This window comes from Larus michahellis, chromosome 30 (assembly GCF_964199755.1).
Source record: "Larus michahellis chromosome 30, bLarMic1.1, whole genome shotgun sequence".
In the NCBI taxonomy this organism is placed as follows: Eukaryota; Metazoa; Chordata; class Aves; order Charadriiformes; family Laridae; genus Larus; species Larus michahellis.
Genome location: NC_133925.1, coordinates 38,674 through 65,357, shown reverse-complemented (window position 1 = coordinate 65,357; position 26,684 = coordinate 38,674). Strand labels below are relative to the sequence as shown.

Here is a 26,684-nt window from a genome sequence, read left to right as displayed (position 1 = left end):
GTGGGTGGGGTGGTGGTGGTAGGGTTGGGGGTGGTGGTGTTGGTGGGTTGGGTGGTGGTGGTAGGGGTGGGGGTGGTGGTGTTGGTGGGTTGGGTGGTGGTGGTAGGGGTGGGGGTTGTGGTGTTGGTGGGTTGAGGAGTGGTGGTAGGGGTGGGGGTGGTGTTGGTGGGTTGGGTGGTGGTGGTAGGGGTAGGGGTGGTGGTGGTCGTCGGGGTGGGGGTTGTGGTGTTATTGGTGGGTTGGGTGGTGCTAGTAGGGGTGGGGGTGGTGGTGTTGGTGGTGGATGGGGTGGTGGTGGTAGGGGTGGGGGTGGTGTTGGTGGGTTGGGTGGTGGTGGTAAGGGTAGGGGTGGTGGTGGTCATCGGGGTGGGGGTTGTGGTGTTATTGGTGGGTTGGGTGGTGGTGGTAGGGGTGGAGGTGGTGGTGTTGGTGGTGGATGGGGTGGTGGTGGTAGGGGTGGGGGTGGTGGTGTTGGTGGTGGATGGGGTGGTGGTGGTAGGGTTGGGGGTGGTGTTTGTGGGTTGGGTGGTTATGGTAAGGGTGGGGGTTGTGGTGTTGTTGGTAGGCTGGGTGGTGGTCGTAGGGCTGGCGGTGGTGTTTGTGGGTTGGGTGGTGGTGGTAGGGGGGGTAGTGGTGGGTTTGGTGGTGGTAGTAGGGGTGGGGGTGGTGGTGGTGTTGGTGGATGGGGTGCTGGTGGTAGGGGTGGGGGTGGTGGTGGTCATAGGGGTGGGGGTTGTGGTGTTGTTGGTGGGTTGGGAGGTGCTCGTAGGGGGGGTGGTGGTGGTGTGGTTGGTGGATGGGGTGGTGGTTGTAGGGGTGGTGGTGGTAGGGGTGGTAGGGGTGGAGGTAGTGGTTCTAGTGGTAGGGACGGTGGTGGTGTTGTTGGTGGGTGGGGTGGTGGTGGTAGGGACAGTGGTGGTGTTGTTGGTGGGTGGGGTGGTGGTGGTAGGGGTGGGGGTTGTGGTGTTGGTGGGTTGAGGAGTGGTGGTAGGGGTGGGGGTGGTGTTGGTGGGTTGGGTGGTGGTGGTAGGGGTAGGGGTGGTGGTGGTCATCGGGGTGGGGGTTGTGGTGTTATTGGTGGGTTGGGTGGTGGTAGTAGGGGTGGGGGTGGTGGTGTTGGTGGTGGATGGGGTGGTGGTGGTAGGGGTGGTGGTGGTGGTGGTGTTGGTGGGTTGGGTGTTGGTGGTAGGGGTGGGGGTGGTGGTGTTGGTGGGTTGGGTGGTGGTGGTAGGGGTGGGGGTGGTGGTGTTGGTGGGTTGAGGAGTGGTGGTAGGGGTGGGGGTGGTGTTGGTGGGTTGGGTGTTGGTGGTAGGGGTAGGGGTGGTGGTGGTCATCGGGGTGGGGGTTGTGGTGTTATTGGTGGGTTGGGTGGTGGTAGTAGTGGTGGGGGTGGTGGTGTTGGTGGTGGATGGGGTGGTGGTGGTAGGGGTGGGGGTGGTGTTGGTGGGTTGGGTGGTGGTGGTAGGGGTGGGGGTTGTGGTGTTGTTGGTGGGTTGGGTGGTGGTGGTAGGGGTGGGGGTTGTGGTGTTGTTGGTGGATGGGGTGGTGGTGGTAGGGGTAGGGGTGGTGTTGGTTGGTAGGGTGGTGGTAGGTGTGGGGGTGGTGGTGGTCATAGGGGTGGGGGTTGCAGTGTTATTGGTGGGTTGGGTGGTGGTGGTAGGGGTGGGGGTGGTGGTGTTGTTGGTGGATTGGGTGGTGGTGGTAAGGGTGGGGGTGGTGGTGTTGTTGGTGGGTTGGGTGGTGGTGGTAGCGGTGGGGGTGGTGGTGTTGTTGGTGTGTTGGGTGGTGGTGGTAAGGGTGGGGGTGGTGGTGTTGTTGGTGGGTTGGGTGGTGGTGGTAGGGGTGGGGGTTGTGGTGTTATTGGTGGGTTGGGTGGTGGTGGTAGGGGTGGGGGTGGTGGTGTTGTTGGTGGGTTGGGTGGTGGTGGTAGCGGTGGGGGTGGTGGTGTTGGTGGGTTGGGTGGTGGTGGTAGGGGTGGGGGTTGTGGTGTTATTGGTGGGTTGGGTGGTGGTGGTAGGGGTGGGGGTTGTGGTGTTGGTGGTGGGTTGGGTGGTGGTGGTAAGGGTGGGGGTGGTGGTGGTCTTGGTAGGGGTGTGGGTTGTGGTGTTGTTGGTGGGTTGGGTGGTGGTGGTAGGGGTGGGGGTGGTGGTGTTGGTGGGTTGAGGAGTGGTGGTAGGGGTGGGGGTGGTGTTGGTGTGTTGGGTGGTGGTGGTAGGGGTAGGGGTGGTGGTGGTCATCGGGGTGGGGGTTGTGGTGTTATTGGTGGGTTGGGTGGTGGTGGTAGGGGTGGAGGTGGTGGTGTTGGTGGTGGATGGGGTGGTGGTGGTAGGGGTGGGGGTGGTGGTGTTGGTGGTGGATGGGGTGGTGGTGGTAGGGGTGGGGGTGGTGTTTGTGGGTTGGGTGGTTATGGTAAGGGTGGGGGTTGTGGTGTTGTTGGTAGGCTGGGTGGTGGTCGTAGGGCTGGCGGTGGTGTTTGTGGGTTGGGTGGTGGTGGTAGGGGGGGTAGTGGTGGGTTTGGTGGTGGTAGTAGGGGTGGGGGTGGTGGTGGTGTTGGTGGATGGGGTGCTGGTGGTAGGGGTGGGGGTGGTGGTGGTCATAGGGGTGGGGGTTGTGGTGTTGTTGGTGGGTTGGGAGGTGCTCGTAGGGGGGGTGGTGGTGGTGTGGTTGGTGGATGGGGTGGTGGTTGTAGGGGTGGTGGTGGTAGGGGTGGTAGGGGTGGAGGTAGTGGTTCTAGTGGTAGGGACGGTGGTGGTGTTGTTGGTGGGTGGGGTGGTGGTGGTAGGGACAGTGGTGGTGTTGTTGGTGGGTGGGGTGGTGGTGGTAGGGTTGGGGGTGGTGGTGTTGGTGGGTTGGGTGGTGGTGGTAGGGGTGGGGGTGGTGGTGTTGGTGGGTTGGGTGGTGGTGGTAGGGGTGGGGGTTGTGGTGTTGGTGGGTTGAGGAGTGGTGGTAGGGGTGGGGGTGGTGTTGGTGGGTTGGGTGGTGGTGGTAGGGGTAGGGGTGGTGGTGGTCGTCGGGGTGGGGGTTGTGGTGTTATTGGTGGGTTGGGTGGTGCTAGTAGGGGTGGGGGTGGTGGTGTTGGTGGTGGATGGGGTGGTGGTGGTAGGGGTGGGGGTGGTGTTGGTGGGTTGGGTGGTGGTGGTAAGGGTAGGGGTGGTGGTGGTCATCGGGGTGGGGGTTGTGGTGTTATTGGTGGGTTGGGTGGTGGTGGTAGGGGTGGAGGTGGTGGTGTTGGTGGTGGATGGGGTGGTGGTGGTAGGGGTGGGGGTGGTGGTGTTGGTGGTGGATGGGGTGGTGGTGGTAGGGTTGGGGGTGGTGTTTGTGGGTTGGGTGGTTATGGTAAGGGTGGGGGTTGTGGTGTTGTTGGTAGGCTGGGTGGTGGTCGTAGGGCTGGCGGTGGTGTTTGTGGGTTGGGTGGTGGTGGTAGGGGGGGTAGTGGTGGGTTTGGTGGTGGTAGTAGGGGTGGGGGTGGTGGTGGTGTTGGTGGATGGGGTGCTGGTGGTAGGGGTGGGGGTGGTGGTGGTCATAGGGGTGGGGGTTGTGGTGTTGTTGGTGGGTTGGGAGGTGCTCGTAGGGGGGGTGGTGGTGGTGTGGTTGGTGGATGGGGTGGTGGTTGTAGGGGTGGTGGTGGTAGGGGTGGTAGGGGTGGAGGTAGTGGTTCTAGTGGTAGGGACGGTGGTGGTGTTGTTGGTGGGTGGGGTGGTGGTGGTAGGGACAGTGGTGGTGTTGTTGGTGGGTGGGGTGGTGGTGGTAGGGTTGGGGGTGGTGGTGTTGGTGGGTTGGGTGGTGGTGGTAGGGGTGGGGGTGGTGGTGTTGGTGGGTTGGGTGGTGGTGGTAGGGGTGGGGGTTGTGGTGTTGGTGGGTTGAGGAGTGGTGGTAGGGGTGGGGGTGGTGTTGGTGGGTTGGGTGGTGGTGGTAGGGGTAGGGGTGGTGGTGGTCGTCGGGGTGGGGGTTGTGGTGTTATTGGTGGGTTGGGTGGTGCTAGTAGGGGTGGGGGTGGTGGTGTTGGTGGTGGATGGGGTGGTGGTGGTAGGGGTGGGGGTGGTGTTGGTGGGTTGGGTGGTGGTGGTAAGGGTAGGGGTGGTGGTGGTCATCGGGGTGGGGGTTGTGGTGTTATTGGTGGGTTGGGTGGTGGTGGTAGGGGTGGAGGTGGTGGTGTTGGTGGTGGATGGGGTGGTGGTGGTAGGGGTGGGGGTGGTGGTGTTGGTGGTGGATGGGGTGGTGGTGGTAGGGTTGGGGGTGGTGTTTGTGGGTTGGGTGGTTATGGTAAGGGTGGGGGTTGTGGTGTTGTTGGTAGGCTGGGTGGTGGTCGTAGGGCTGGCGGTGGTGTTTGTGGGTTGGGTGGTGGTGGTAGGGGGGGTAGTGGTGGGTTTGGTGGTGGTAGTAGGGGTGGGGGTGGTGGTGGTGTTGGTGGATGGGGTGCTGGTGGTAGGGGTGGGGGTGGTGGTGGTCATAGGGGTGGGGGTTGTGGTGTTGTTGGTGGGTTGGGAGGTGCTCGTAGGGGGGGTGGTGGTGGTGTGGTTGGTGGATGGGGTGGTGGTTGTAGGGGTGGTGGTGGTAGGGGTGGTAGGGGTGGAGGTAGTGGTTCTAGTGGTAGGGACGGTGGTGGTGTTGTTGGTGGGTGGGGTGGTGGTGGTAGGGACAGTGGTGGTGTTGTTGGTGGGTGGGGTGGTGGTGGTAGGGGTGGGGGTTGTGGTGTTGGTGGGTTGAGGAGTGGTGGTAGGGGTGGGGGTGGTGTTGGTGGGTTGGGTGGTGGTGGTAGGGGTAGGGGTGGTGGTGGTCATCGGGGTGGGGGTTGTGGTGTTATTGGTGGGTTGGGTGGTGGTAGTAGGGGTGGGGGTGGTGGTGTTGGTGGTGGATGGGGTGGTGGTGGTAGGGGTGGTGGTGGTGGTGGTGTTGGTGGGTTGGGTGTTGGTGGTAGGGGTGGGGGTGGTGGTGTTGGTGGGTTGGGTGGTGGTGGTAGGGGTGGGGGTGGTGGTGTTGGTGGGTTGAGGAGTGGTGGTAGGGGTGGGGGTGGTGTTGGTGGGTTGGGTGTTGGTGGTAGGGGTAGGGGTGGTGGTGGTCATCGGGGTGGGGGTTGTGGTGTTATTGGTGGGTTGGGTGGTGGTAGTAGTGGTGGGGGTGGTGGTGTTGGTGGTGGATGGGGTGGTGGTGGTAGGGGTGGGGGTGGTGTTGGTGGGTTGGGTGGTGGTGGTAGGGGTGGGGGTTGTGGTGTTGTTGGTGGGTTGGGTGGTGGTGGTAGGGGTGGGGGTTGTGGTGTTGTTGGTGGATGGGGTGGTGGTGGTAGGGGTAGGGGTGGTGTTGGTTGGTAGGGTGGTGGTAGGTGTGGGGGTGGTGGTGGTCATAGGGGTGGGGGTTGCAGTGTTATTGGTGGGTTGGGTGGTGGTGGTAGGGGTGGGGGTGGTGGTGTTGTTGGTGGATTGGGTGGTGGTGGTAAGGGTGGGGGTGGTGGTGTTGTTGGTGGGTTGGGTGGTGGTGGTAGCGGTGGGGGTGGTGGTGTTGTTGGTGTGTTGGGTGGTGGTGGTAAGGGTGGGGGTGGTGGTGTTGTTGGTGGGTTGGGTGGTGGTGGTAGGGGTGGGGGTTGTGGTGTTATTGGTGGGTTGGGTGGTGGTGGTAGGGGTGGGGGTGGTGGTGTTGTTGGTGGGTTGGGTGGTGGTGGTAGCGGTGGGGGTGGTGGTGTTGGTGGGTTGGGTGGTGGTGGTAGGGGTGGGGGTTGTGGTGTTATTGGTGGGTTGGGTGGTGGTGGTAGGGGTGGGGGTTGTGGTGTTGGTGGTGGGTTGGGTGGTGGTGGTAAGGGTGGGGGTGGTGGTGGTCTTGGTAGGGGTGTGGGTTGTGGTGTTGTTGGTGGGTTGGGTGGTGGTGGTAGGGGTGGGGGTGGTGGTGTTGGTGGGTTGAGGAGTGGTGGTAGGGGTGGGGGTGGTGTTGGTGTGTTGGGTGGTGGTGGTAGGGGTAGGGGTGGTGGTGGTCATCGGGGTGGGGGTTGTGGTGTTATTGGTGGGTTGGGTGGTGGTGGTAGGGGTGGAGGTGGTGGTGTTGGTGGTGGATGGGGTGGTGGTGGTAGGGGTGGGGGTGGTGGTGTTGGTGGTGGATGGGGTGGTGGTGGTAGGGGTGGGGGTGGTGTTTGTGGGTTGGGTGGTTATGGTAAGGGTGGGGGTTGTGGTGTTGTTGGTAGGCTGGGTGGTGGTCGTAGGGCTGGCGGTGGTGTTTGTGGGTTGGGTGGTGGTGGTAGGGGGGGTAGTGGTGGGTTTGGTGGTGGTAGTAGGGGTGGGGGTGGTGGTGGTGTTGGTGGATGGGGTGCTGGTGGTAGGGGTGGGGGTGGTGGTGGTCATAGGGGTGGGGGTTGTGGTGTTGTTGGTGGGTTGGGAGGTGCTCGTAGGGGGGGTGGTGGTGGTGTGGTTGGTGGATGGGGTGGTGGTTGTAGGGGTGGTGGTGGTAGGGGTGGTAGGGGTGGAGGTAGTGGTTCTAGTGGTAGGGACGGTGGTGGTGTTGTTGGTGGGTGGGGTGGTGGTGGTAGGGACAGTGGTGGTGTTGTTGGTGGGTGGGGTGGTGGTGGTAGGGTTGGGGGTGGTGGTGTTGGTGGGTTGGGTGGTGGTGGTAGGGGTGGGGGTGGTGGTGTTGGTGGGTTGGGTGGTGGTGGTAGGGGTGGGGGTTGTGGTGTTGGTGGGTTGAGGAGTGGTGGTAGGGGTGGGGGTGGTGTTGGTGGGTTGGGTGGTGGTGGTAGGGGTAGGGGTGGTGGTGGTCGTCGGGGTGGGGGTTGTGGTGTTATTGGTGGGTTGGGTGGTGCTAGTAGGGGTGGGGGTGGTGGTGTTGGTGGTGGATGGGGTGGTGGTGGTAGGGGTGGGGGTGGTGTTGGTGGGTTGGGTGGTGGTGGTAAGGGTAGGGGTGGTGGTGGTCATCGGGGTGGGGGTTGTGGTGTTATTGGTGGGTTGGGTGGTGGTGGTAGGGGTGGAGGTGGTGGTGTTGGTGGTGGATGGGGTGGTGGTGGTAGGGGTGGGGGTGGTGGTGTTGGTGGTGGATGGGGTGGTGGTGGTAGGGTTGGGGGTGGTGTTTGTGGGTTGGGTGGTTATGGTAAGGGTGGGGGTTGTGGTGTTGTTGGTAGGCTGGGTGGTGGTCGTAGGGCTGGCGGTGGTGTTTGTGGGTTGGGTGGTGGTGGTAGGGGGGGTAGTGGTGGGTTTGGTGGTGGTAGTAGGGGTGGGGGTGGTGGTGGTGTTGGTGGATGGGGTGCTGGTGGTAGGGGTGGGGGTGGTGGTGGTCATAGGGGTGGGGGTTGTGGTGTTGTTGGTGGGTTGGGAGGTGCTCGTAGGGGGGGTGGTGGTGGTGTGGTTGGTGGATGGGGTGGTGGTTGTAGGGGTGGTGGTGGTAGGGGTGGTAGGGGTGGAGGTAGTGGTTCTAGTGGTAGGGACGGTGGTGGTGTTGTTGGTGGGTGGGGTGGTGGTGGTAGGGACAGTGGTGGTGTTGTTGGTGGGTGGGGTGGTGGTGGTAGGGGTGGGGGTTGTGGTGTTGGTGGGTTGAGGAGTGGTGGTAGGGGTGGGGGTGGTGTTGGTGGGTTGGGTGGTGGTGGTAGGGGTAGGGGTGGTGGTGGTCATCGGGGTGGGGGTTGTGGTGTTATTGGTGGGTTGGGTGGTGGTAGTAGTGGTGGGGGTGGTGGTGTTGGTGGTGGATGGGGTGGTGGTGGTAGGGGTGGGGGTGGTGTTGGTGGGTTGGGTGGTGGTGGTAGGGGTGGGGGTTGTGGTGTTGTTGGTGGGTTGGGTGGTGGTGGTAGGGGTGGGGGTTGTGGTGTTGTTGGTGGATGGGGTGGTGGTGGTAGGGGTAGGGGTGGTGTTGGTTGGTAGGGTGGTGGTAGGTGTGGGGGTGGTGGTGGTCATAGGGGTGGGGGTTGCAGTGTTATTGGTGGGTTGGGTGGTGGTGGTAGGGGTGGGGGTGGTGGTGTTGTTGGTGGATTGGGTGGTGGTGGTAAGGGTGGGGGTGGTGGTGTTGTTGGTGGGTTGGGTGGTGGTGGTAGCGGTGGGGGTGGTGGTGTTGTTGGTGTGTTGGGTGGTGGTGGTAAGGGTGGGGGTGGTGGTGTTGTTGGTGGGTTGGGTGGTGGTGGTAGGGGTGGGGGTTGTGGTGTTATTGGTGGGTTGGGTGGTGGTGGTAGGGGTGGGGGTGGTGGTGTTGTTGGTGGGTTGGGTGGTGGTGGTAGCGGTGGGGGTGGTGGTGTTGGTGGGTTGGGTGGTGGTGGTAGGGGTGGGGGTTGTGGTGTTATTGGTGGGTTGGGTGGTGGTGGTAGGGGTGGGGGTTGTGGTGTTGGTGGTGGGTTGGGTGGTGGTGGTAAGGGTGGGGGTGGTGGTGGTCTTGGTAGGGGTGTGGGTTGTGGTGTTGTTGGTGGGTTGGGTGGTGGTGGTAGGGGTGGGGGTGGTGGTGTTGGTGGGTTGAGGAGTGGTGGTAGGGGTGGGGGTGGTGTTGGTGTGTTGGGTGGTGGTGGTAGGGGTAGGGGTGGTGGTGGTCATCGGGGTGGGGGTTGTGGTGTTATTGGTGGGTTGGGTGGTGGTGGTAGGGGTGGAGGTGGTGGTGTTGGTGGTGGATGGGGTGGTGGTGGTAGGGGTGGGGGTGGTGGTGTTGGTGGTGGATGGGGTGGTGGTGGTAGGGGTGGGGGTGGTGTTTGTGGGTTGGGTGGTTATGGTAAGGGTGGGGGTTGTGGTGTTGTTGGTAGGCTGGGTGGTGGTCGTAGGGCTGGCGGTGGTGTTTGTGGGTTGGGTGGTGGTGGTAGGGGGGGTAGTGGTGGGTTTGGTGGTGGTAGTAGGGGTGGGGGTGGTGGTGGTGTTGGTGGATGGGGTGCTGGTGGTAGGGGTGGGGGTGGTGGTGGTCATAGGGGTGGGGGTTGTGGTGTTGTTGGTGGGTTGGGAGGTGCTCGTAGGGGGGGTGGTGGTGGTGTGGTTGGTGGATGGGGTGGTGGTTGTAGGGGTGGTGGTGGTAGGGGTGGTAGGGGTGGAGGTAGTGGTTCTAGTGGTAGGGACGGTGGTGGTGTTGTTGGTGGGTGGGGTGGTGGTGGTAGGGACAGTGGTGGTGTTGTTGGTGGGTGGGGTGGTGGTGGTAGGGTTGGGGGTGGTGGTGTTGGTGGGTTGGGTGGTGGTGGTAGGGGTGGGGGTGGTGGTGTTGGTGGGTTGGGTGGTGGTGGTAGGGGTGGGGGTTGTGGTGTTGGTGGGTTGAGGAGTGGTGGTAGGGGTGGGGGTGGTGTTGGTGGGTTGGGTGGTGGTGGTAGGGGTAGGGGTGGTGGTGGTCGTCGGGGTGGGGGTTGTGGTGTTATTGGTGGGTTGGGTGGTGCTAGTAGGGGTGGGGGTGGTGGTGTTGGTGGTGGATGGGGTGGTGGTGGTAGGGGTGGGGGTGGTGTTGGTGGGTTGGGTGGTGGTGGTAAGGGTAGGGGTGGTGGTGGTCATCGGGGTGGGGGTTGTGGTGTTATTGGTGGGTTGGGTGGTGGTGGTAGGGGTGGAGGTGGTGGTGTTGGTGGTGGATGGGGTGGTGGTGGTAGGGGTGGGGGTGGTGGTGTTGGTGGTGGATGGGGTGGTGGTGGTAGGGTTGGGGGTGGTGTTTGTGGGTTGGGTGGTTATGGTAAGGGTGGGGGTTGTGGTGTTGTTGGTAGGCTGGGTGGTGGTCGTAGGGCTGGCGGTGGTGTTTGTGGGTTGGGTGGTGGTGGTAGGGGGGGTAGTGGTGGGTTTGGTGGTGGTAGTAGGGGTGGGGGTGGTGGTGGTGTTGGTGGATGGGGTGCTGGTGGTAGGGGTGGGGGTGGTGGTGGTCATAGGGGTGGGGGTTGTGGTGTTGTTGGTGGGTTGGGAGGTGCTCGTAGGGGGGGTGGTGGTGGTGTGGTTGGTGGATGGGGTGGTGGTTGTAGGGGTGGTGGTGGTAGGGGTGGTAGGGGTGGAGGTAGTGGTTCTAGTGGTAGGGACGGTGGTGGTGTTGTTGGTGGGTGGGGTGGTGGTGGTAGGGACAGTGGTGGTGTTGTTGGTGGGTGGGGTGGTGGTGGTAGGGTTGGGGGTGGTGGTGTTGGTGGGTTGGGTGGTGGTGGTAGGGGTGGGGGTGGTGGTGTTGGTGGGTTGGGTGGTGGTGGTAGGGGTGGGGGTTGTGGTGTTGGTGGGTTGAGGAGTGGTGGTAGGGGTGGGGGTGGTGTTGGTGGGTTGGGTGGTGGTGGTAGGGGTAGGGGTGGTGGTGGTCGTCGGGGTGGGGGTTGTGGTGTTATTGGTGGGTTGGGTGGTGCTAGTAGGGGTGGGGGTGGTGGTGTTGGTGGTGGATGGGGTGGTGGTGGTAGGGGTGGGGGTGGTGTTGGTGGGTTGGGTGGTGGTGGTAAGGGTAGGGGTGGTGGTGGTCATCGGGGTGGGGGTTGTGGTGTTATTGGTGGGTTGGGTGGTGGTGGTAGGGGTGGAGGTGGTGGTGTTGGTGGTGGATGGGGTGGTGGTGGTAGGGGTGGGGGTGGTGGTGTTGGTGGTGGATGGGGTGGTGGTGGTAGGGTTGGGGGTGGTGTTTGTGGGTTGGGTGGTTATGGTAAGGGTGGGGGTTGTGGTGTTGTTGGTAGGCTGGGTGGTGGTCGTAGGGCTGGCGGTGGTGTTTGTGGGTTGGGTGGTGGTGGTAGGGGGGGTAGTGGTGGGTTTGGTGGTGGTAGTAGGGGTGGGGGTGGTGGTGGTGTTGGTGGATGGGGTGCTGGTGGTAGGGGTGGGGGTGGTGGTGGTCATAGGGGTGGGGGTTGTGGTGTTGTTGGTGGGTTGGGAGGTGCTCGTAGGGGGGGTGGTGGTGGTGTGGTTGGTGGATGGGGTGGTGGTTGTAGGGGTGGTGGTGGTAGGGGTGGTAGGGGTGGAGGTAGTGGTTCTAGTGGTAGGGACGGTGGTGGTGTTGTTGGTGGGTGGGGTGGTGGTGGTAGGGACAGTGGTGGTGTTGTTGGTGGGTGGGGTGGTGGTGGTAGGGGTGGGGGTTGTGGTGTTGGTGGGTTGAGGAGTGGTGGTAGGGGTGGGGGTGGTGTTGGTGGGTTGGGTGGTGGTGGTAGGGGTAGGGGTGGTGGTGGTCATCGGGGTGGGGGTTGTGGTGTTATTGGTGGGTTGGGTGGTGGTAGTAGGGGTGGGGGTGGTGGTGTTGGTGGTGGATGGGGTGGTGGTGGTAGGGGTGGTGGTGGTGGTGGTGTTGGTGGGTTGGGTGTTGGTGGTAGGGGTGGGGGTGGTGGTGTTGGTGGGTTGGGTGGTGGTGGTAGGGGTGGGGGTGGTGGTGTTGGTGGGTTGAGGAGTGGTGGTAGGGGTGGGGGTGGTGTTGGTGGGTTGGGTGTTGGTGGTAGGGGTAGGGGTGGTGGTGGTCATCGGGGTGGGGGTTGTGGTGTTATTGGTGGGTTGGGTGGTGGTAGTAGTGGTGGGGGTGGTGGTGTTGGTGGTGGATGGGGTGGTGGTGGTAGGGGTGGGGGTGGTGTTGGTGGGTTGGGTGGTGGTGGTAGGGGTGGGGGTTGTGGTGTTGTTGGTGGGTTGGGTGGTGGTGGTAGGGGTGGGGGTTGTGGTGTTGTTGGTGGATGGGGTGGTGGTGGTAGGGGTAGGGGTGGTGTTGGTTGGTAGGGTGGTGGTAGGTGTGGGGGTGGTGGTGGTCATAGGGGTGGGGGTTGCAGTGTTATTGGTGGGTTGGGTGGTGGTGGTAGGGGTGGGGGTGGTGGTGTTGTTGGTGGATTGGGTGGTGGTGGTAAGGGTGGGGGTGGTGGTGTTGTTGGTGGGTTGGGTGGTGGTGGTAGCGGTGGGGGTGGTGGTGTTGTTGGTGTGTTGGGTGGTGGTGGTAAGGGTGGGGGTGGTGGTGTTGTTGGTGGGTTGGGTGGTGGTGGTAGGGGTGGGGGTTGTGGTGTTATTGGTGGGTTGGGTGGTGGTGGTAGGGGTGGGGGTGGTGGTGTTGTTGGTGGGTTGGGTGGTGGTGGTAGCGGTGGGGGTGGTGGTGTTGGTGGGTTGGGTGGTGGTGGTAGGGGTGGGGGTTGTGGTGTTATTGGTGGGTTGGGTGGTGGTGGTAGGGGTGGGGGTTGTGGTGTTGGTGGTGGGTTGGGTGGTGGTGGTAAGGGTGGGGGTGGTGGTGGTCTTGGTAGGGGTGTGGGTTGTGGTGTTGTTGGTGGGTTGGGTGGTGGTGGTAGGGGTGGGGGTGGTGGTGTTGGTGGGTTGAGGAGTGGTGGTAGGGGTGGGGGTGGTGTTGGTGTGTTGGGTGGTGGTGGTAGGGGTAGGGGTGGTGGTGGTCATCGGGGTGGGGGTTGTGGTGTTATTGGTGGTTTGGGTGGTGGTGGTAGGGGTGGAGGTGGTGGTGTTGGTGGTGGATGGGGTGGTGGTGGTAGGGGTGGGGGTGGTGGTGTTGGTGGTGGATGGGGTGGTGGTGGTAGGGGTGGGGGTGGTGTTTGTGGGTTGGGTGGTTATGGTAAGGGTGGGGGTTGTGGTGTTGTTGGTAGGCTGGGTGGTGGTCGTAGGGCTGGCGGTGGTGTTTGTGGGTTGGGTGGTGGTGGTAGGGGGGGTAGTGGTGGGTTTGGTGGTGGTAGTAGGGGTGGGGGTGGTGGTGGTGTTGGTGGATGGGGTGCTGGTGGTAGGGGTGGGGGTGGTGGTGGTCATAGGGGTGGGGGTTGTGGTGTTGTTGGTGGGTTGGGAGGTGCTCGTAGGGGGGGTGGTGGTGGTGTGGTTGGTGGATGGGGTGGTGGTTGTAGGGGTGGTGGTGGTAGGGGTGGTAGGGGTGGAGGTAGTGGTTCTAGTGGTAGGGACGGTGGTGGTGTTGTTGGTGGGTGGGGTGGTGGTGGTAGGGACAGTGGTGGTGTTGTTGGTGGGTGGGGTGGTGGTGGTAGGGTTGGGGGTGGTGGTGTTGGTGGGTTGGGTGGTGGTGGTAGGGGTGGGGGTGGTGGTGTTGGTGGGTTGGGTGGTGGTGGTAGGGGTGGGGGTTGTGGTGTTGGTGGGTTGAGGAGTGGTGGTAGGGGTGGGGGTGGTGTTGGTGGGTTGGGTGGTGGTGGTAGGGGTAGGGGTGGTGGTGGTCGTCGGGGTGGGGGTTGTGGTGTTATTGGTGGGTTGGGTGGTGCTAGTAGGGGTGGGGGTGGTGGTGTTGGTGGTGGATGGGGTGGTGGTGGTAGGGGTGGGGGTGGTGTTGGTGGGTTGGGTGGTGGTGGTAAGGGTAGGGGTGGTGGTGGTCATCGGGGTGGGGGTTGTGGTGTTATTGGTGGGTTGGGTGGTGGTGGTAGGGGTGGAGGTGGTGGTGTTGGTGGTGGATGGGGTGGTGGTGGTAGGGGTGGGGGTGGTGGTGTTGGTGGTGGATGGGGTGGTGGTGGTAGGGTTGGGGGTGGTGTTTGTGGGTTGGGTGGTTATGGTAAGGGTGGGGGTTGTGGTGTTGTTGGTAGGCTGGGTGGTGGTCGTAGGGCTGGCGGTGGTGTTTGTGGGTTGGGTGGTGGTGGTAGGGGGGGTAGTGGTGGGTTTGGTGGTGGTAGTAGGGGTGGGGGTGGTGGTGGTGTTGGTGGATGGGGTGCTGGTGGTAGGGGTGGGGGTGGTGGTGGTCATAGGGGTGGGGGTTGTGGTGTTGTTGGTGGGTTGGGAGGTGCTCGTAGGGGGGGTGGTGGTGGTGTGGTTGGTGGATGGGGTGGTGGTTGTAGGGGTGGTGGTGGTAGGGGTGGTAGGGGTGGAGGTAGTGGTTCTAGTGGTAGGGACGGTGGTGGTGTTGTTGGTGGGTGGGGTGGTGGTGGTAGGGACAGTGGTGGTGTTGTTGGTGGGTGGGGTGGTGGTGGTAGGGGTGGGGGTTGTGGTGTTGGTGGGTTGAGGAGTGGTGGTAGGGGTGGGGGTGGTGTTGGTGGGTTGGGTGGTGGTGGTAGGGGTAGGGGTGGTGGTGGTCATCGGGGTGGGGGTTGTGGTGTTATTGGTGGGTTGGGTGGTGGTAGTAGGGGTGGGGGTGGTGGTGTTGGTGGTGGATGGGGTGGTGGTGGTAGGGGTGGTGGTGGTGGTGGTGTTGGTGGGTTGGGTGTTGGTGGTAGGGGTGGGGGTGGTGGTGTTGGTGGGTTGGGTGGTGGTGGTAGGGGTGGGGGTGGTGGTGTTGGTGGGTTGAGGAGTGGTGGTAGGGGTGGGGGTGGTGTTGGTGGGTTGGGTGTTGGTGGTAGGGGTAGGGGTGGTGGTGGTCATCGGGGTGGGGGTTGTGGTGTTATTGGTGGGTTGGGTGGTGGTAGTAGTGGTGGGGGTGGTGGTGTTGGTGGTGGATGGGGTGGTGGTGGTAGGGGTGGGGGTGGTGTTGGTGGGTTGGGTGGTGGTGGTAGGGGTGGGGGTTGTGGTGTTGTTGGTGGGTTGGGTGGTGGTGGTAGGGGTGGGGGTTGTGGTGTTGTTGGTGGATGGGGTGGTGGTGGTAGGGGTAGGGGTGGTGTTGGTTGGTAGGGTGGTGGTAGGTGTGGGGGTGGTGGTGGTCATAGGGGTGGGGGTTGCAGTGTTATTGGTGGGTTGGGTGGTGGTGGTAGGGGTGGGGGTGGTGGTGTTGTTGGTGGATTGGGTGGTGGTGGTAAGGGTGGGGGTGGTGGTGTTGTTGGTGGGTTGGGTGGTGGTGGTAGCGGTGGGGGTGGTGGTGTTGTTGGTGTGTTGGGTGGTGGTGGTAAGGGTGGGGGTGGTGGTGTTGTTGGTGGGTTGGGTGGTGGTGGTAGGGGTGGGGGTTGTGGTGTTATTGGTGGGTTGGGTGGTGGTGGTAGGGGTGGGGGTGGTGGTGTTGTTGGTGGGTTGGGTGGTGGTGGTAGCGGTGGGGGTGGTGGTGTTGGTGGGTTGGGTGGTGGTGGTAGGGGTGGGGGTTGTGGTGTTATTGGTGGGTTGGGTGGTGGTGGTAGGGGTGGGGGTTGTGGTGTTGGTGGTGGGTTGGGTGGTGGTGGTAAGGGTGGGGGTGGTGGTGGTCTTGGTAGGGGTGTGGGTTGTGGTGTTGTTGGTGGGTTGGGTGGTGGTGGTAGGGGTGGGGGTGGTGGTGTTGGTGGGTTGAGGAGTGGTGGTAGGGGTGGGGGTGGTGTTGGTGTGTTGGGTGGTGGTGGTAGGGGTAGGGGTGGTGGTGGTCATCGGGGTGGGGGTTGTGGTGTTATTGGTGGGTTGGGTGGTGGTGGTAGGGGTGGAGGTGGTGGTGTTGGTGGTGGATGGGGTGGTGGTGGTAGGGGTGGGGGTGGTGGTGTTGGTGGTGGATGGGGTGGTGGTGGTAGGGGTGGGGGTGGTGTTTGTGGGTTGGGTGGTTATGGTAAGGGTGGGGGTTGTGGTGTTGTTGGTAGGCTGGGTGGTGGTCGTAGGGCTGGCGGTGGTGTTTGTGGGTTGGGTGGTGGTGGTAGGGGGGGTAGTGGTGGGTTTGGTGGTGGTAGTAGGGGTGGGGGTGGTGGTGGTGTTGGTGGATGGGGTGCTGGTGGTAGGGGTGGGGGTGGTGGTGGTCATAGGGGTGGGGGTTGTGGTGTTGTTGGTGGGTTGGGAGGTGCTCGTAGGGGGGGTGGTGGTGGTGTGGTTGGTGGATGGGGTGGTGGTTGTAGGGGTGGTGGTGGTAGGGGTGGTAGGGGTGGAGGTAGTGGTTCTAGTGGTAGGGACGGTGGTGGTGTTGTTGGTGGGTGGGGTGGTGGTGGTAGGGACAGTGGTGGTGTTGTTGGTGGGTGGGGTGGTGGTGGTAGGGTTGGGGGTGGTGGTGTTGGTGGGTTGGGTGGTGGTGGTAGGGGTGGGGGTGGTGGTGTTGGTGGGTTGGGTGGTGGTGGTAGGGGTGGGGGTTGTGGTGTTGGTGGGTTGAGGAGTGGTGGTAGGGGTGGGGGTGGTGTTGGTGGGTTGGGTGGTGGTGGTAGGGGTAGGGGTGGTGGTGGTCGTCGGGGTGGGGGTTGTGGTGTTATTGGTGGGTTGGGTGGTGCTAGTAGGGGTGGGGGTGGTGGTGTTGGTGGTGGATGGGGTGGTGGTGGTAGGGGTGGGGGTGGTGTTGGTGGGTTGGGTGGTGGTGGTAAGGGTAGGGGTGGTGGTGGTCATCGGGGTGGGGGTTGTGGTGTTATTGGTGGGTTGGGTGGTGGTGGTAGGGGTGGAGGTGGTGGTGTTGGTGGTGGATGGGGTGGTGGTGGTAGGGGTGGGGGTGGTGGTGTTGGTGGTGGATGGGGTGGTGGTGGTAGGGTTGGGGGTGGTGTTTGTGGGTTGGGTGGTTATGGTAAGGGTGGGGGTTGTGGTGTTGTTGGTAGGCTGGGTGGTGGTCGTAGGGCTGGCGGTGGTGTTTGTGGGTTGGGTGGTGGTGGTAGGGGGGGTAGTGGTGGGTTTGGTGGTGGTAGTAGGGGTGGGGGTGGTGGTGGTGTTGGTGGATGGGGTGCTGGTGGTAGGGGTGGGGGTGGTGGTGGTCATAGGGGTGGGGGTTGTGGTGTTGTTGGTGGGTTGGGAGGTGCTCGTAGGGGGGGTGGTGGTGGTGTGGTTGGTGGATGGGGTGGTGGTTGTAGGGGTGGTGGTGGTAGGGGTGGTAGGGGTGGAGGTAGTGGTTCTAGTGGTAGGGACGGTGGTGGTGTTGTTGGTGGGTGGGGTGGTGGTGGTAGGGACAGTGGTGGTGTTGTTGGTGGGTGGGGTGGTGGTGGTAGGGGTGGGGGTTGTGGTGTTGGTGGGTTGAGGAGTGGTGGTAGGGGTGGGGGTGGTGTTGGTGGGTTGGGTGGTGGTGGTAGGGGTAGGGGTGGTGGTGGTCATCGGGGTGGGGGTTGTGGTGTTATTGGTGGGTTGGGTGGTGGTAGTAGGGGTGGGGGTGGTGGTGTTGGTGGTGGATGGGGTGGTGGTGGTAGGGGTGGTGGTGGTGGTGTTGGTGGGTTGGGTGTTGGTGGTAGGGGTGGGGGTGGTGGTGTTGGTGGGTTGGGTGGTGGTGGTAGGGGTGGGGGTGGTGGTGTTGGTGGGTTGAGGAGTGGTGGTAGGGGTGGGGGTGGTGTTGGTGGGTTGGGTGTTGGTGGTAGGGGTAGGGGTGGTGGTGGTCATCGGGGTGGGGGTTGTGGTGTTATTGGTGGGTTGGGTGGTGGTAGTAGTGGTGGGGGTGGTGGTGTTGGTGGTGGATGGGGTGGTGGTGGTAGGGGTGGGGGTGGTGTTGGTGGGTTGGGTGGTGGTGGTAGGGGTGGGGGTTGTGGTGTTGTTGGTGGGTTGGGTGGTGGTGGTAGGGGTGGGGGTTGTGGTGTTGTTGGTGGATGGGGTGGTGGTGGTAGGGGTAGGGGTGGTGTTGGTTGGTAGGGTGGTGGTAGGTGTGGGGGTGGTGGTGGTCATAGGGGTGGGGGTTGCAGTGTTATTGGTGGGTTGGGTGGTGGTGGTAGGGGTGGGGGTGGTGGTGTTGTTGGTGGATTGGGTGGTGGTGGTAAGGGTGGGGGTGGTGGTGTTGTTGGTGGGTTGGGTGGTGGTGGTAGCGGTGGGGGTGGTGGTGTTGTTGGTGGGTTGGGTGGTGGTGGTAAGGGTGGGGGTGGTGGTGTTGTTGGTGGGTTGGGTGGTGGTGGTAGGGGTGGGGGTTGTGGTGTTATTGGTGGGTTGGGTGGTGGTGGTAGGGGTGGGGGTGGTGGTGTTGTTGGTGGGTTGGGTGGTGGTGGTAGCGGTGGGGGTGGTGGTGTTGGTGGGTTGGGTGGTGGTGGTAGGGGTGGGGGTTGTGGTGTTATTGGTGGGTTGGGTGGTGGTGGTAGGGGTGGGGGTTGTGGTGTTGGTGGTGGGTTGGGTGGTGGTGGTAAGGGTGGGGGTGGTGGTGGTCTTGGTAGGGGTGTGGGTTGTGGTGTTGTTGGTGGGTTGGGTGGTGGTGGTAGGGGTGGGGGTGGTGGTGTTGGTGGTGGATGGGGTGTTCGTGGTAGGGGTGGTGTTGGTGGGTTGGGTGGTGGTGGTAGGGGTAGGGGTGGTGGTGGTCATCGGGGTGGGGGTTGTGGTGTTATTGGTGGGTTGGGTGGTGGTGGTAGGGGTGGAGGTGGTGGTGTTGGTGGTGGATGGGGTGGTGGTGGTAGGGGTGGGGGTGGTGGTGTTGTTGGTGGGTGGGGTGGTGGTGGTAGGGGTGGGGGTGGTGTTTGTGGGTTGGGTGGTTATGGTAGGGGTGGGGGTTGTGGTGTTTTTGGTAGGCTGGGTGGTGGTCGTAGGGCTGGCGGTGGTGTTTGTGGGTTGGGTGGTGGTGGTAGGGGGGGTAGTGGTGGGTTTGGTGGTGGTAGTAGGGGTGGGGGTGGTGGTGGTGTTGGTGGATGGGGTGCTGGTGGTAGGGGTGGGGGTGGTGGTGGTCATAGGGGTGGGGGTTGTGGTGTTGTTGGTGGGTTGGGAGGTGCTCGTAGGGGGGGTGGTGGTGGTGTGGTTGGTGGATGGGGTGGTGGTTGTAGGGGTGGTGGTGGTATGGGTGGTAGGGGTGGAGGTAGTGGTTCTAGTGGTAGGGACGGTGGTGGTGTTGTTGGTGGGTGGGGTGGTGGTGGTAGGGTTGGGGGTGGTGGTGTTGGTGGGTTGGGTGGTGGTGGTAGGGTTGGGGGTGGTGGTGTTGGTGGGTTGGGTGGTGGTGGTAGGGGTGGGGGTTGTGGTGTTGGTGGGTTGAGGAGTGGTGGTAGGGGTGGGGGTGGTGTTGGTGGGTTGGGTGGTGGTGGTAGGGGTAGGCGTGGTGGTGGTCATCGGGGTGGGGGTTGTAGTGTTATTGGTGGGTTGGGTGGTGCTAGTAGGGGTGGGGGTGGTGGTGTTGGTGGTGGATGGGGTGGTGGTGGTAGGGGTGGTGGTGGTGGTGTTGGTGGGTTGGGTGTTGGTGGTAGGGGTGGGGGTGGTGGTGTTGGTGGGTTGGGTGGTGGTGGTAGGGGTGGGGGTGGTGGTGTTGGTGGGTTGGTTGGTGGTGGTAGGGGTGGGGGTTGTGGTGTTGGTGGGTTGAGGAGTGGTGGTAGGGGTGGGGGTGGTGTTGGTGGGTTGGGTGGAGGTGGTAGGGGTAGGGGTGGTGGTGGTCGTCGGGGTGGGGGTTGTGGTGTTATTGGTGGGTTGGGTGGTGGTGGTAGGGGTGGGGGTGGTGGTGTTGTTGGTGGGTTGGGTGGTGGTGGTAGCGGTGGGGGTGGTGGTGTTGGTGGTGGATGGGGTGGTGGTGGTAGGGGTGGGGGTGGTGTTGGTGGGTTGGGTGGTGGTGGTAGGGGTGGGGGTTGTGGTGTTGTTGGTGGGTTGGGTGGTGGTGGTAGGGGTGGGGGTTGTGATGCTGTTGGTGGGTTGGGTGGTGGTGGTAAGGGTGGGGGTGGTGGTGGTCTTAGTAGGCGTGTGGGTTGTGGTGGTGTTGGTGGGTTGGGTGGTGGTGGTAGGGGTGGAGGTGGTGGTGTTGGTGGTGGATGGGGTGGTGGTGGTAGGGGTGGGGGTGGTGGTGTTGGTGGTGGATGGGGTGGTGGTGGTAGGGTTGGGGGTGGTGTTTGTGGGTTGGGTGGTTATGGTAAGGGTGGGGGTTGTGGTGTTGTTGGTAGGCTGGGTGGTGGTCGTAGGGCTGGCGGTGGTGTTTGTGGGTTGGGTGGTGGTGGTAGGGGGGGTAGTGGTGGGTTTGGTGGTGGTAGTAGGGGTGGGGGTGGTGGTGGTGTTGGTGGATGGGGTGCTGGTGGTAGGGGTGGGGGTGGTGGTGGTCATAGGGGTGGGGGTTGTGGTGTTGTTGGTGGGTTGGGAGGTGCTCGTAGTGGGGGTGGTGGTGGTGTGGTTGGTGGATGGGGTGGTGGTTGTAGGGGTGGTGGTGGTAGGGGTGGTAGGGGTGGAGGTAGTGGTTCTAGTGGTAGGGACGGTGGTGGTGTTGTTGGTGGGTGGGGTGGTGGTGGTAGGGTTGGGGGTGGTGGTGTTGGTGGGTTGGGTGGTGGTAGTAGGGGTGGGGGTGGTGGTGTTGGTGGGTTGGGTGGTGGTGGTAGGGGTGGGGGTTGTGGTGGTGGGTTGAGGAGTGGTGGTAGGGGTGGGGGTGGTGTTGGTGGGTTGGGTGTTGGTGGTAGGGGTAGGGGTGGTGGTGGTCATCGGGGTGGGGGTTGTGGTGTTATTGGTGGGTTGGGTGGTGGTAGTAGGGATGGGGGTGGTAGTGTTGGTGGTGGATGGGGTGGTGGTGGTAGGGGCTGGGGTGGTGGTGTTGGTGGGTTGGGTGTTGGTGGTAGGGGTGGGGGTGGTGGTGTTGGTGGGTTGGGTGGTGGTGGTAGGGGTGGGGGTGGTGGTGTTGGTGGGTCGGGTGGTGGTGGTAGGGGTGGGGGTTGTGGTGTTGGTGGGTTGAGGAGTGGTGGTAGGGGTGGGGGTGGTGTTGGTGGGTTGGGTGGTGGTGGTAGGGGTAGGGGTGGTGGTGGTCGTCGGGGTGGGGGTTGTGGTGTTATTGGTGGGTTGGGTGGTGGTAGTAGGGGTGGGGGTGGTGGTGTTGGTGGTGGAAGGGGTGGTGGTGGTAGGGGTGGGGGTGGTGTTGGTGGGTTGGGTGGTAGTGGTAGGGGTGGGGGTTGTGGTGTTGTTGGTGGATGGGGTGGTGGTGGTAGCGGTGGGGGTGGTGTTGGTTGGTAGGGTGGTGGTAGGTGTGGGGGTGGTGGTGGTCCTAGGGGTGGGGGTTGTGGTGTTATTGGTGGGTTGGGTGATGGTGGTAGGGGTGGGGGTGGTGGTGTTGTTGGTGGATTGGGTGGTGGTGGTAAGGGTGGGGGTGGGGGTGTTGTTGGTGGGTTGGGTGGTGGTGGTAGCGGTGGGGGTTGTGGTGTTATTGGTGGGTTGGGTGGTGGTGGTAGGGTTGGGGGTTGTGGTGTTGTTGGTGGATGGGGTGGTGGTGGTAGGGGTGGGGGTTGTGGTGCTGTTGGTGGGTTGGTTGGTGGTCGTAAGGGTGGGGGTGGTGGTGGTCTTGGTAGGGGTGTGGGTTGTGGTGTTGTTGGTGGGTTGGGTGGTGGTAGGGGTGGAGGTGGTGGTGTTGGTGGTGAATGGGGTGGTGGTGGTAGGGGTGGGGGTGGTGTTTGTGGGTTGGGTGGTTATGGTAGGGGTGGGGGTTGTGGTGTTGTTGGTAGGCTGGGTGGTGGTCGTAGGGCTGGCGGTGGTGTTGGTGGGTTGGGTGGTGGTGGTAGGGGGGGTAGTGGTGGGTTTGGTGGTGGTAGTATGGGTGGGGGTGGTGGTGGTGTTGGTGGATGGGGTGCTGGTGGTAGGGGTGGGGGTGGTGGTGGTCATAGGGGTGGGGGTTGTGGTGTTGTTGGTGGGTTGGGAGGTGCTCGTAGGGGGGGTGGTGGTGGTGTGGTTGGTGGATGGGGTGGTGGTTGTAGGGGTGGTGGTGGTAGGGGTGGTAGGGGTGGAGGTAGTGGTTCTAGTGGTAGGGACGGTGGTGGTGTTGGTGGGTGGGGTGGTGGTGGTAGGGACGGTGGTGGTGTTGTTGGTGGGTGGGGTGGTGGTGGTAGGGTTGGGCGTGGTGGTGTTGGTGGGTTGGGTGGTGGTGGTAGGGGTGGGGGTTGTGGTGTTGGTGGGTTGAGGAGTGGTGGTAGGGGTGGGGGTGGTGTTGGTGGGTTGGGTGGTGGTGGTAGGGGTAGGGGTGGTGGTGGTCATCGGGGTGGGGGTTGTGGTGTTATTGGTGGGTTGGGTGGTGGTAGTAGGGATGGGGGTGGTGGTGTTGGTGGTGGATGGGGTGGTGGTGGTAGGGGTGGGGGTGGTGGTGTTGGTGGGTTGGGTGTTGGTGGTAGGGGTGGGGGTGGTGGTGTTGGTGGGTTGGGTGGTGGTGGTAGGGGTGGGGGTGGTGGTGTTGGTGGGTTGGGTGGTGGTGGTAGGGGTGGGGGTTGTGGTGTTGGTGGGTTGAGGAGTGGTGGTAGGGGTGGGGGTGGTGTTGGTGGGTTGGGTGGTGGTGGTAGGGGTGGGGGTGGTGGTGTTGTTGGTGGGTTGGGTGGTGGTGGTAGCGGTGGGGGTGGTGGTGTTGGTGGTGGATGGGGTGGTGGTGGTAGGGGTGGGGGTGGTGTTGGTGGGTTGGGTGGTGGTGGTAGGGGTGGGGGTTGTGGTGTTGTTGGTGGGTTGGGTGGTGGTGGTAGGGGTGGGGGTTGTGGTGTTGGTGGATGGGGTGGTGGTGGTAGGGGTGGGGGTGGTGTTGGTTGGTAGGGTGGTGGTAGGTGTGGGGGTGGTGGTGGTCATAGGGGTGGGGGTTGCAGTGTTATTGGTGGGTTGGGTGATGGTGGTAGGGGTGGGGGTGGTGGTGTTGGTGGGTTGGGTGGTGGTGGTAGCGGTGGGGGTGGTGTTGTTGGTGGGTTGGGTGGTGGTGGTACGGGTGGGGGTTGTGGTGTTATTGGTGGGTTGGGTGGTGGTGGTAGGGTTGGGGGTTGTGGTGTTGTTGGTGGATGGGGTGGTGGTGGTAGGGGTGGGGGATGTGGTCTTGGTGTGTTGGGTGGTGGTTGTAGGGATGGTGGTGGTGGTAAGGGTGGAGGATGTGGTGGTTGTAGGGGTTGGTGTTGTGGTGTTGTTGGTGGGTTGGGTGGTGGTGGTAGGGGTGGGGGTGGTGTTGGTGGGTTCGGTGGTGGTGGTAGGGGTGGGGGTGGGGGTGGTCATAGGGGTGGGGGTTGTGGTGTTATTGGTGGTTTGGGTGGTGGTGGTAGGGGTAGGAGTGGTGGTGGTGGATGGGGTGGTGGTGGTAGGGGTGGGGGTGGTGTTGGTGGGTTGGGTGGTGGTGGTAGGGGTGGGGGTGGGGGTGGTCATAGGGGTGGGGGTTGCGGTGTTATTGACAGGTTGGGGGGTGGTGGTAGTGGTAGGGGTGGTGGTCAGAGGGGGGGTGGTGCTGGTGTTGGTGGGTTGGGTGGTGGTGGTAGTGGTAGGGGTGGTGGTCAGAGGGGTGGTGGTGGTGGTGTTGGTGGGTTGGGTGGTGGTGGTAGGGGTAGGGGTGGTGGTGGTCAGAGGGGTGTGGGTTGTGGTGTTGGTGGTGGGTTGGGGAGTGGTGGTTTGGATGGGGGTGGTGGTGGTCGTAGGTGTGGGGGTTGTGGTGTTGGTGGGTTGGGAGGTGCTCGTAGGAGGGGTGGTGGTGGTGTTGTTGCTGGATGGGCTGGTGGTTGTAGGTTTGGTGGTGGTCATGGTAGGGGTGGTAGGGGTGGAGGTAGTGGTTGTAGTGGTAGGGACGGTGATGTTGTTGGGTGTGGTGGTGGTGGGTTGGGTGGTGGTGGTAGGAGTGGAGGTTGTGGTGTTGGTGGGTGCGGTGGTGGTGGTAGGCGTGGGGGTGGTGGTGGTCATAGGGATGGGGGTTGTGGTGTTGTTGGTGGGTTGGGTGGAGGTGGTACGGGTGGGGGTGGTGTTGGTGAGTAGGGTGGTGGTGGTAGGGGTGGGGGTTGTGGTGTTATTGGTGGTTTGGGTGCTAGTGGTAGGGGTGGGGGTGGTGGTGTTGTTGTTGGGTTGGGAGGTGGTGGTAGGGGTGCGGGTTGTGGTGTTATTGGTGGATGGGGTGCTGGTGGTAGGGGTGGGGGTGGTGGTGGTCATAGGGGTGGGGGTTGTGGTGTTGGTGGGTTGGGAGGTGGTCGTAGGGGGGGTGGTTGTGGTGTGGTTTGTGGATGGGGTGGTGGTTGTAGGGGTGGTGGTGGTAGGGGTGGTAGAGGTGGAGGTAGTGGTTGTAGTGGTAGGGAAGGTGGTGGTGTTGGTGGGTGTGGTGGTGGTGGGTTGGGTGGTGGTGGTAGGAATGGAGGTTGTGGTGTTGTTGGTGTGTGGGGTGGTGGTGGTAGGGGTGGGGGTGATGGTGGTGTTGGTGGGTGGGGTGGTGGTGGTAGGGGCTGGGGTGGTGGTGTTGGTGTGTTGGGTGGTGGTTGTAGGGGTGGGGGTGGTGGTGGTGGTGGGTTGGGTGGTGATGGTAGGGGTGGGGGTGGTGGTGTTGGTGGGTTGGGGAGTGGTGGTAGGGGTGGGGGTGGTGGTGGTCGTAGGGGTTGGTGTTGTGGTGTTGTTGGTGGGTTGGGTGGTGGTGGTAGGGGTGGGGGTGGTGGTAGGGGTAGGGGTGGGGATTGTGGTGGTGTTGGTGGGTTGGAAGGTGCTCGTAGAGGGGGTGGTGGTGGTGTTGTTGCTGGATGGGGTGGTGGTTGTAGGGTTGGTGGTGGTGGTGGTAGGGGTGGTCGGGGTGGAGGTAGTGGTTGTAGTGGTAGGGACGGTGGTGGTGTTGGTGGGTGTGGTGGTGGTGGGTTGGGTGGTGGTGGTAAGAGTGGAGGTTGTGGTTTTGTTAGTGGGTGGGGTGGTTGTGGTAGGGGTGCGGGTGATGGTGTTGGTGGTGGGTTGGGTGGTGGTGGTAGGGGTTGGGGTTGTGGTGTTATTGGTGGATGGGGTGGTGGTGGTAGGGGTGGGGGTGATGGTGTTGGTGGTGGGTTGGGTGGTGGTGGTAGGGGTTGGGGTTGTGGTGTTATTGGTGGATGGGGTGGTGGTGGTAGGGGTGGGGGTGGGGCTGTTGGTGTGTTGGGTGGTGGTTGTAGGGGTGGTGGTGGTAGGGGTGGGGGTGGTGGTGTTGGTGGGTTGGGTGGTGGTAGTAGGGGTAGGGGTGGTGGTGGTAGTAGGGTTTGGTGTTGTGGTGTTGTTGGTGGGTTGGGTGGTGGTGGTAGGGGTGGGGGTGGTGTTGGTGGGTTGGGTGGTGGTAGTAGGGGTGGGGGTGGTGTTGGTGGGTTGGGTGGTGGTGGTAGGGGTGGGGGTGGTAGTGGTCATAGGGGTGGGGGTTGCAGTGTTATTGGTAGGTTGGGGGGTGGTGGTAGTGGTAGGGGTGGTGGTCAGAGGGGTGGTAGCTGTGGTGTTGTTGGTGGGTTGGGGGGTGGTGGTAGGGGTGGGGGTGGTGGTGTTGGTGGGTTGGGTGGTGGTGGTAGGGGTAGGGGTGGTGGTGGTCAGAGGGGTGTGGGTTGTGGTGTTGGTGGTGGGTTGGGGAGTGGTGGTATGGATGGGGGTGGTGGTGGTCGTAGGTGTGGGGGTTGTGGTGTTGGTGGGTTGGGAGTTGCTCGTAGGAGGGGTGGTGGTGGTGTTGTTGCTGGATGGGGTGGTGGTTGTAGGTTTGGTGGTGGTCATGGTAGGGGTGGTAGGGGTGGAGGTAGTGATTGTAGTGGTAGGGACGGTGGTGGTGGTGGTGGTGGGTTTGGTGGTGGTGGGTTGGGTGGTGGTGGTAGGAGTGGAGGTTGTGGTGTTGTTGGTGGGTGGGGTGGTGGTGGTAGGGGTTGGGGTTGTGGGGTTGTTGGTGGTTTGGGGAGTGGTGGTAGGGGTGGGCGTGGTGGTGGTCATAGGGGTTGGGTTTGTGGTTTTGGTGGGTTGGGTGGTGGTCGTAGGGATTGTGGTGGTCTTGGTGGGTTGGGTTGTGGTCATAGGGGTGGGGGTGGGGGTGGGGGTGGTAGATTTAGAGGAGATATTGGCCTTTGAAGGTCTGTCACCCGGTGAGGTATTCCTTGGGCTTGTAGGATTTGTGTGGAGAGTGGAGCTAGGAGACGTGTTGAGGCTCGTATCTTCATCCCTCTTCGTCCTCGTGGGTCCCTTCTTCTCAACCGGCACCAACGGGTTTCTCCTGCTGGTGGTGTCTGGAGGGTCTTCCTCTCTCTTTTTCACTTTCGTCTCTTGGGCACGAGGAGTCCAATGCCCCGTCTTGGGTAAAGGAGAACTCTGCCTGATTGGTTGCCCTTTGTCCCGTGGGGCATGCTGGCCAGCATCATCTATGCAGAACAGGCGAGACGATGTGGGTGTCAGAAGGTCCTTTGGATCTTGACCCAATGCTCTGACACCTACCTGCGCCCGGGCTCCTCAGGCGGGTGGCCACCCCCCTCCCAGGACAGGCAGTGACAGTCTCCGGGCCCTTTTGTGGGTGCCTTCCCACTTTCTCCTACATGTCAAGCACCTGCCCTTGCCCCGCAACCACCCACATCCCCCTAAACACATTGACCCCCAAACACCCATGTCCTCCATAGACCAACAACCCCCAAAGACCCGCCCCTGGTTCCCCAAAGACCCCTCCCAAGACCTTCCAGGACTCACAGCTGGAAGCTTCCAGGACGCAAAACCCCATGGATCTCCAAAGAGCCACATCCACCGTCACCAACACCCCCCCAGAGACCTGCCCCTGGTTCTCCCAAGGCCCCTGTTCCAAACTGGCCCCCATGGACCAAAAAGACCTCTATTGTTGAGCTCAAGTGCATTTAAAGAAAGAGACCAACGATACTCTGAACGGCAAAAGGGACTTTTGCCTTTAGTCCGAGCAGTTAAACAACCCCCAGTTGTCTCCCAACAACCCATGGACCTCCAAAGACCCACATCCACCAAAGTGAACCCCCATTGCCCCCCAAAGACTTGCCCTTGGTTCTCCAAAGACCCCCCCAGACCTTCCAAGACCCACAGTTGGGTCCCAAAAATCCATGGACCCTCCCCCCCCAGAGACCCATAGCTACCCCCCCCCGGACCCCAATTCATGCTTGTTCATGATCAGCCCTGCAGCACGGGGTCCTTGGAAGACCCTCACGCCCACCCCTGTCCCACCTCCAGTCCTCAGGGTGTCCCCCCAGTGACGAAACTGGAGCGGTGGAATGGGAATGGGAGGTCCCAGCACCAGCAGCACCCACCTCTCATGACGACCAGGAAGCAGATGCAGACCAGGGCCAGGCTACCCCACAGACGAACCCCCATCTCTCCGCACCTCAGAGTTGGGGGCCTGCGGCGGTGGAGGGGGGCACCTTGGCTTGTTCAACCGCTGCCGATCGCAGGTGTGGCGGGAATGGGACAGGGAGAGTCGTTGAGGGTGACAGGGACCTTTGGTCACAATTAGGAAGTAGGAGGGATGAAACCTGAGCTGCGGGTGCTGGGAACAAAGGGGCAAGTGCCAACACCCATTTCTCAGCAGACATGTTG

At 62.7% G+C, this 26,684-nt stretch overlaps 1 protein-coding gene across 1 annotated transcript; it reads right to left on the bottom strand.

Moving 5' to 3' along the window:
- Nucleotides 1-3,089: 3,089 nt before the first annotated feature.
- Nucleotides 3,090-26,462, bottom strand: LOC141735261 (uncharacterized; the record flags this gene model as incomplete). The annotated part of the gene is made up of 12 exons (XM_074567868.1): nt 26,399-26,462; nt 25,223-25,498; nt 23,334-24,031; nt 20,835-20,918; nt 17,706-19,961; nt 16,017-17,471; nt 15,447-15,527; nt 14,811-14,897; nt 11,607-14,237; nt 8,397-10,112; nt 6,782-7,433; nt 3,090-5,224 (listed from the first exon to the last, which is right to left on the bottom strand). Coding segments are annotated over exons 1-12 (12,135 nt in total), but the record flags the coding sequence as incomplete, so codon positions are not given.
- Nucleotides 26,463-26,684: the final 222 nt, after the last annotated feature.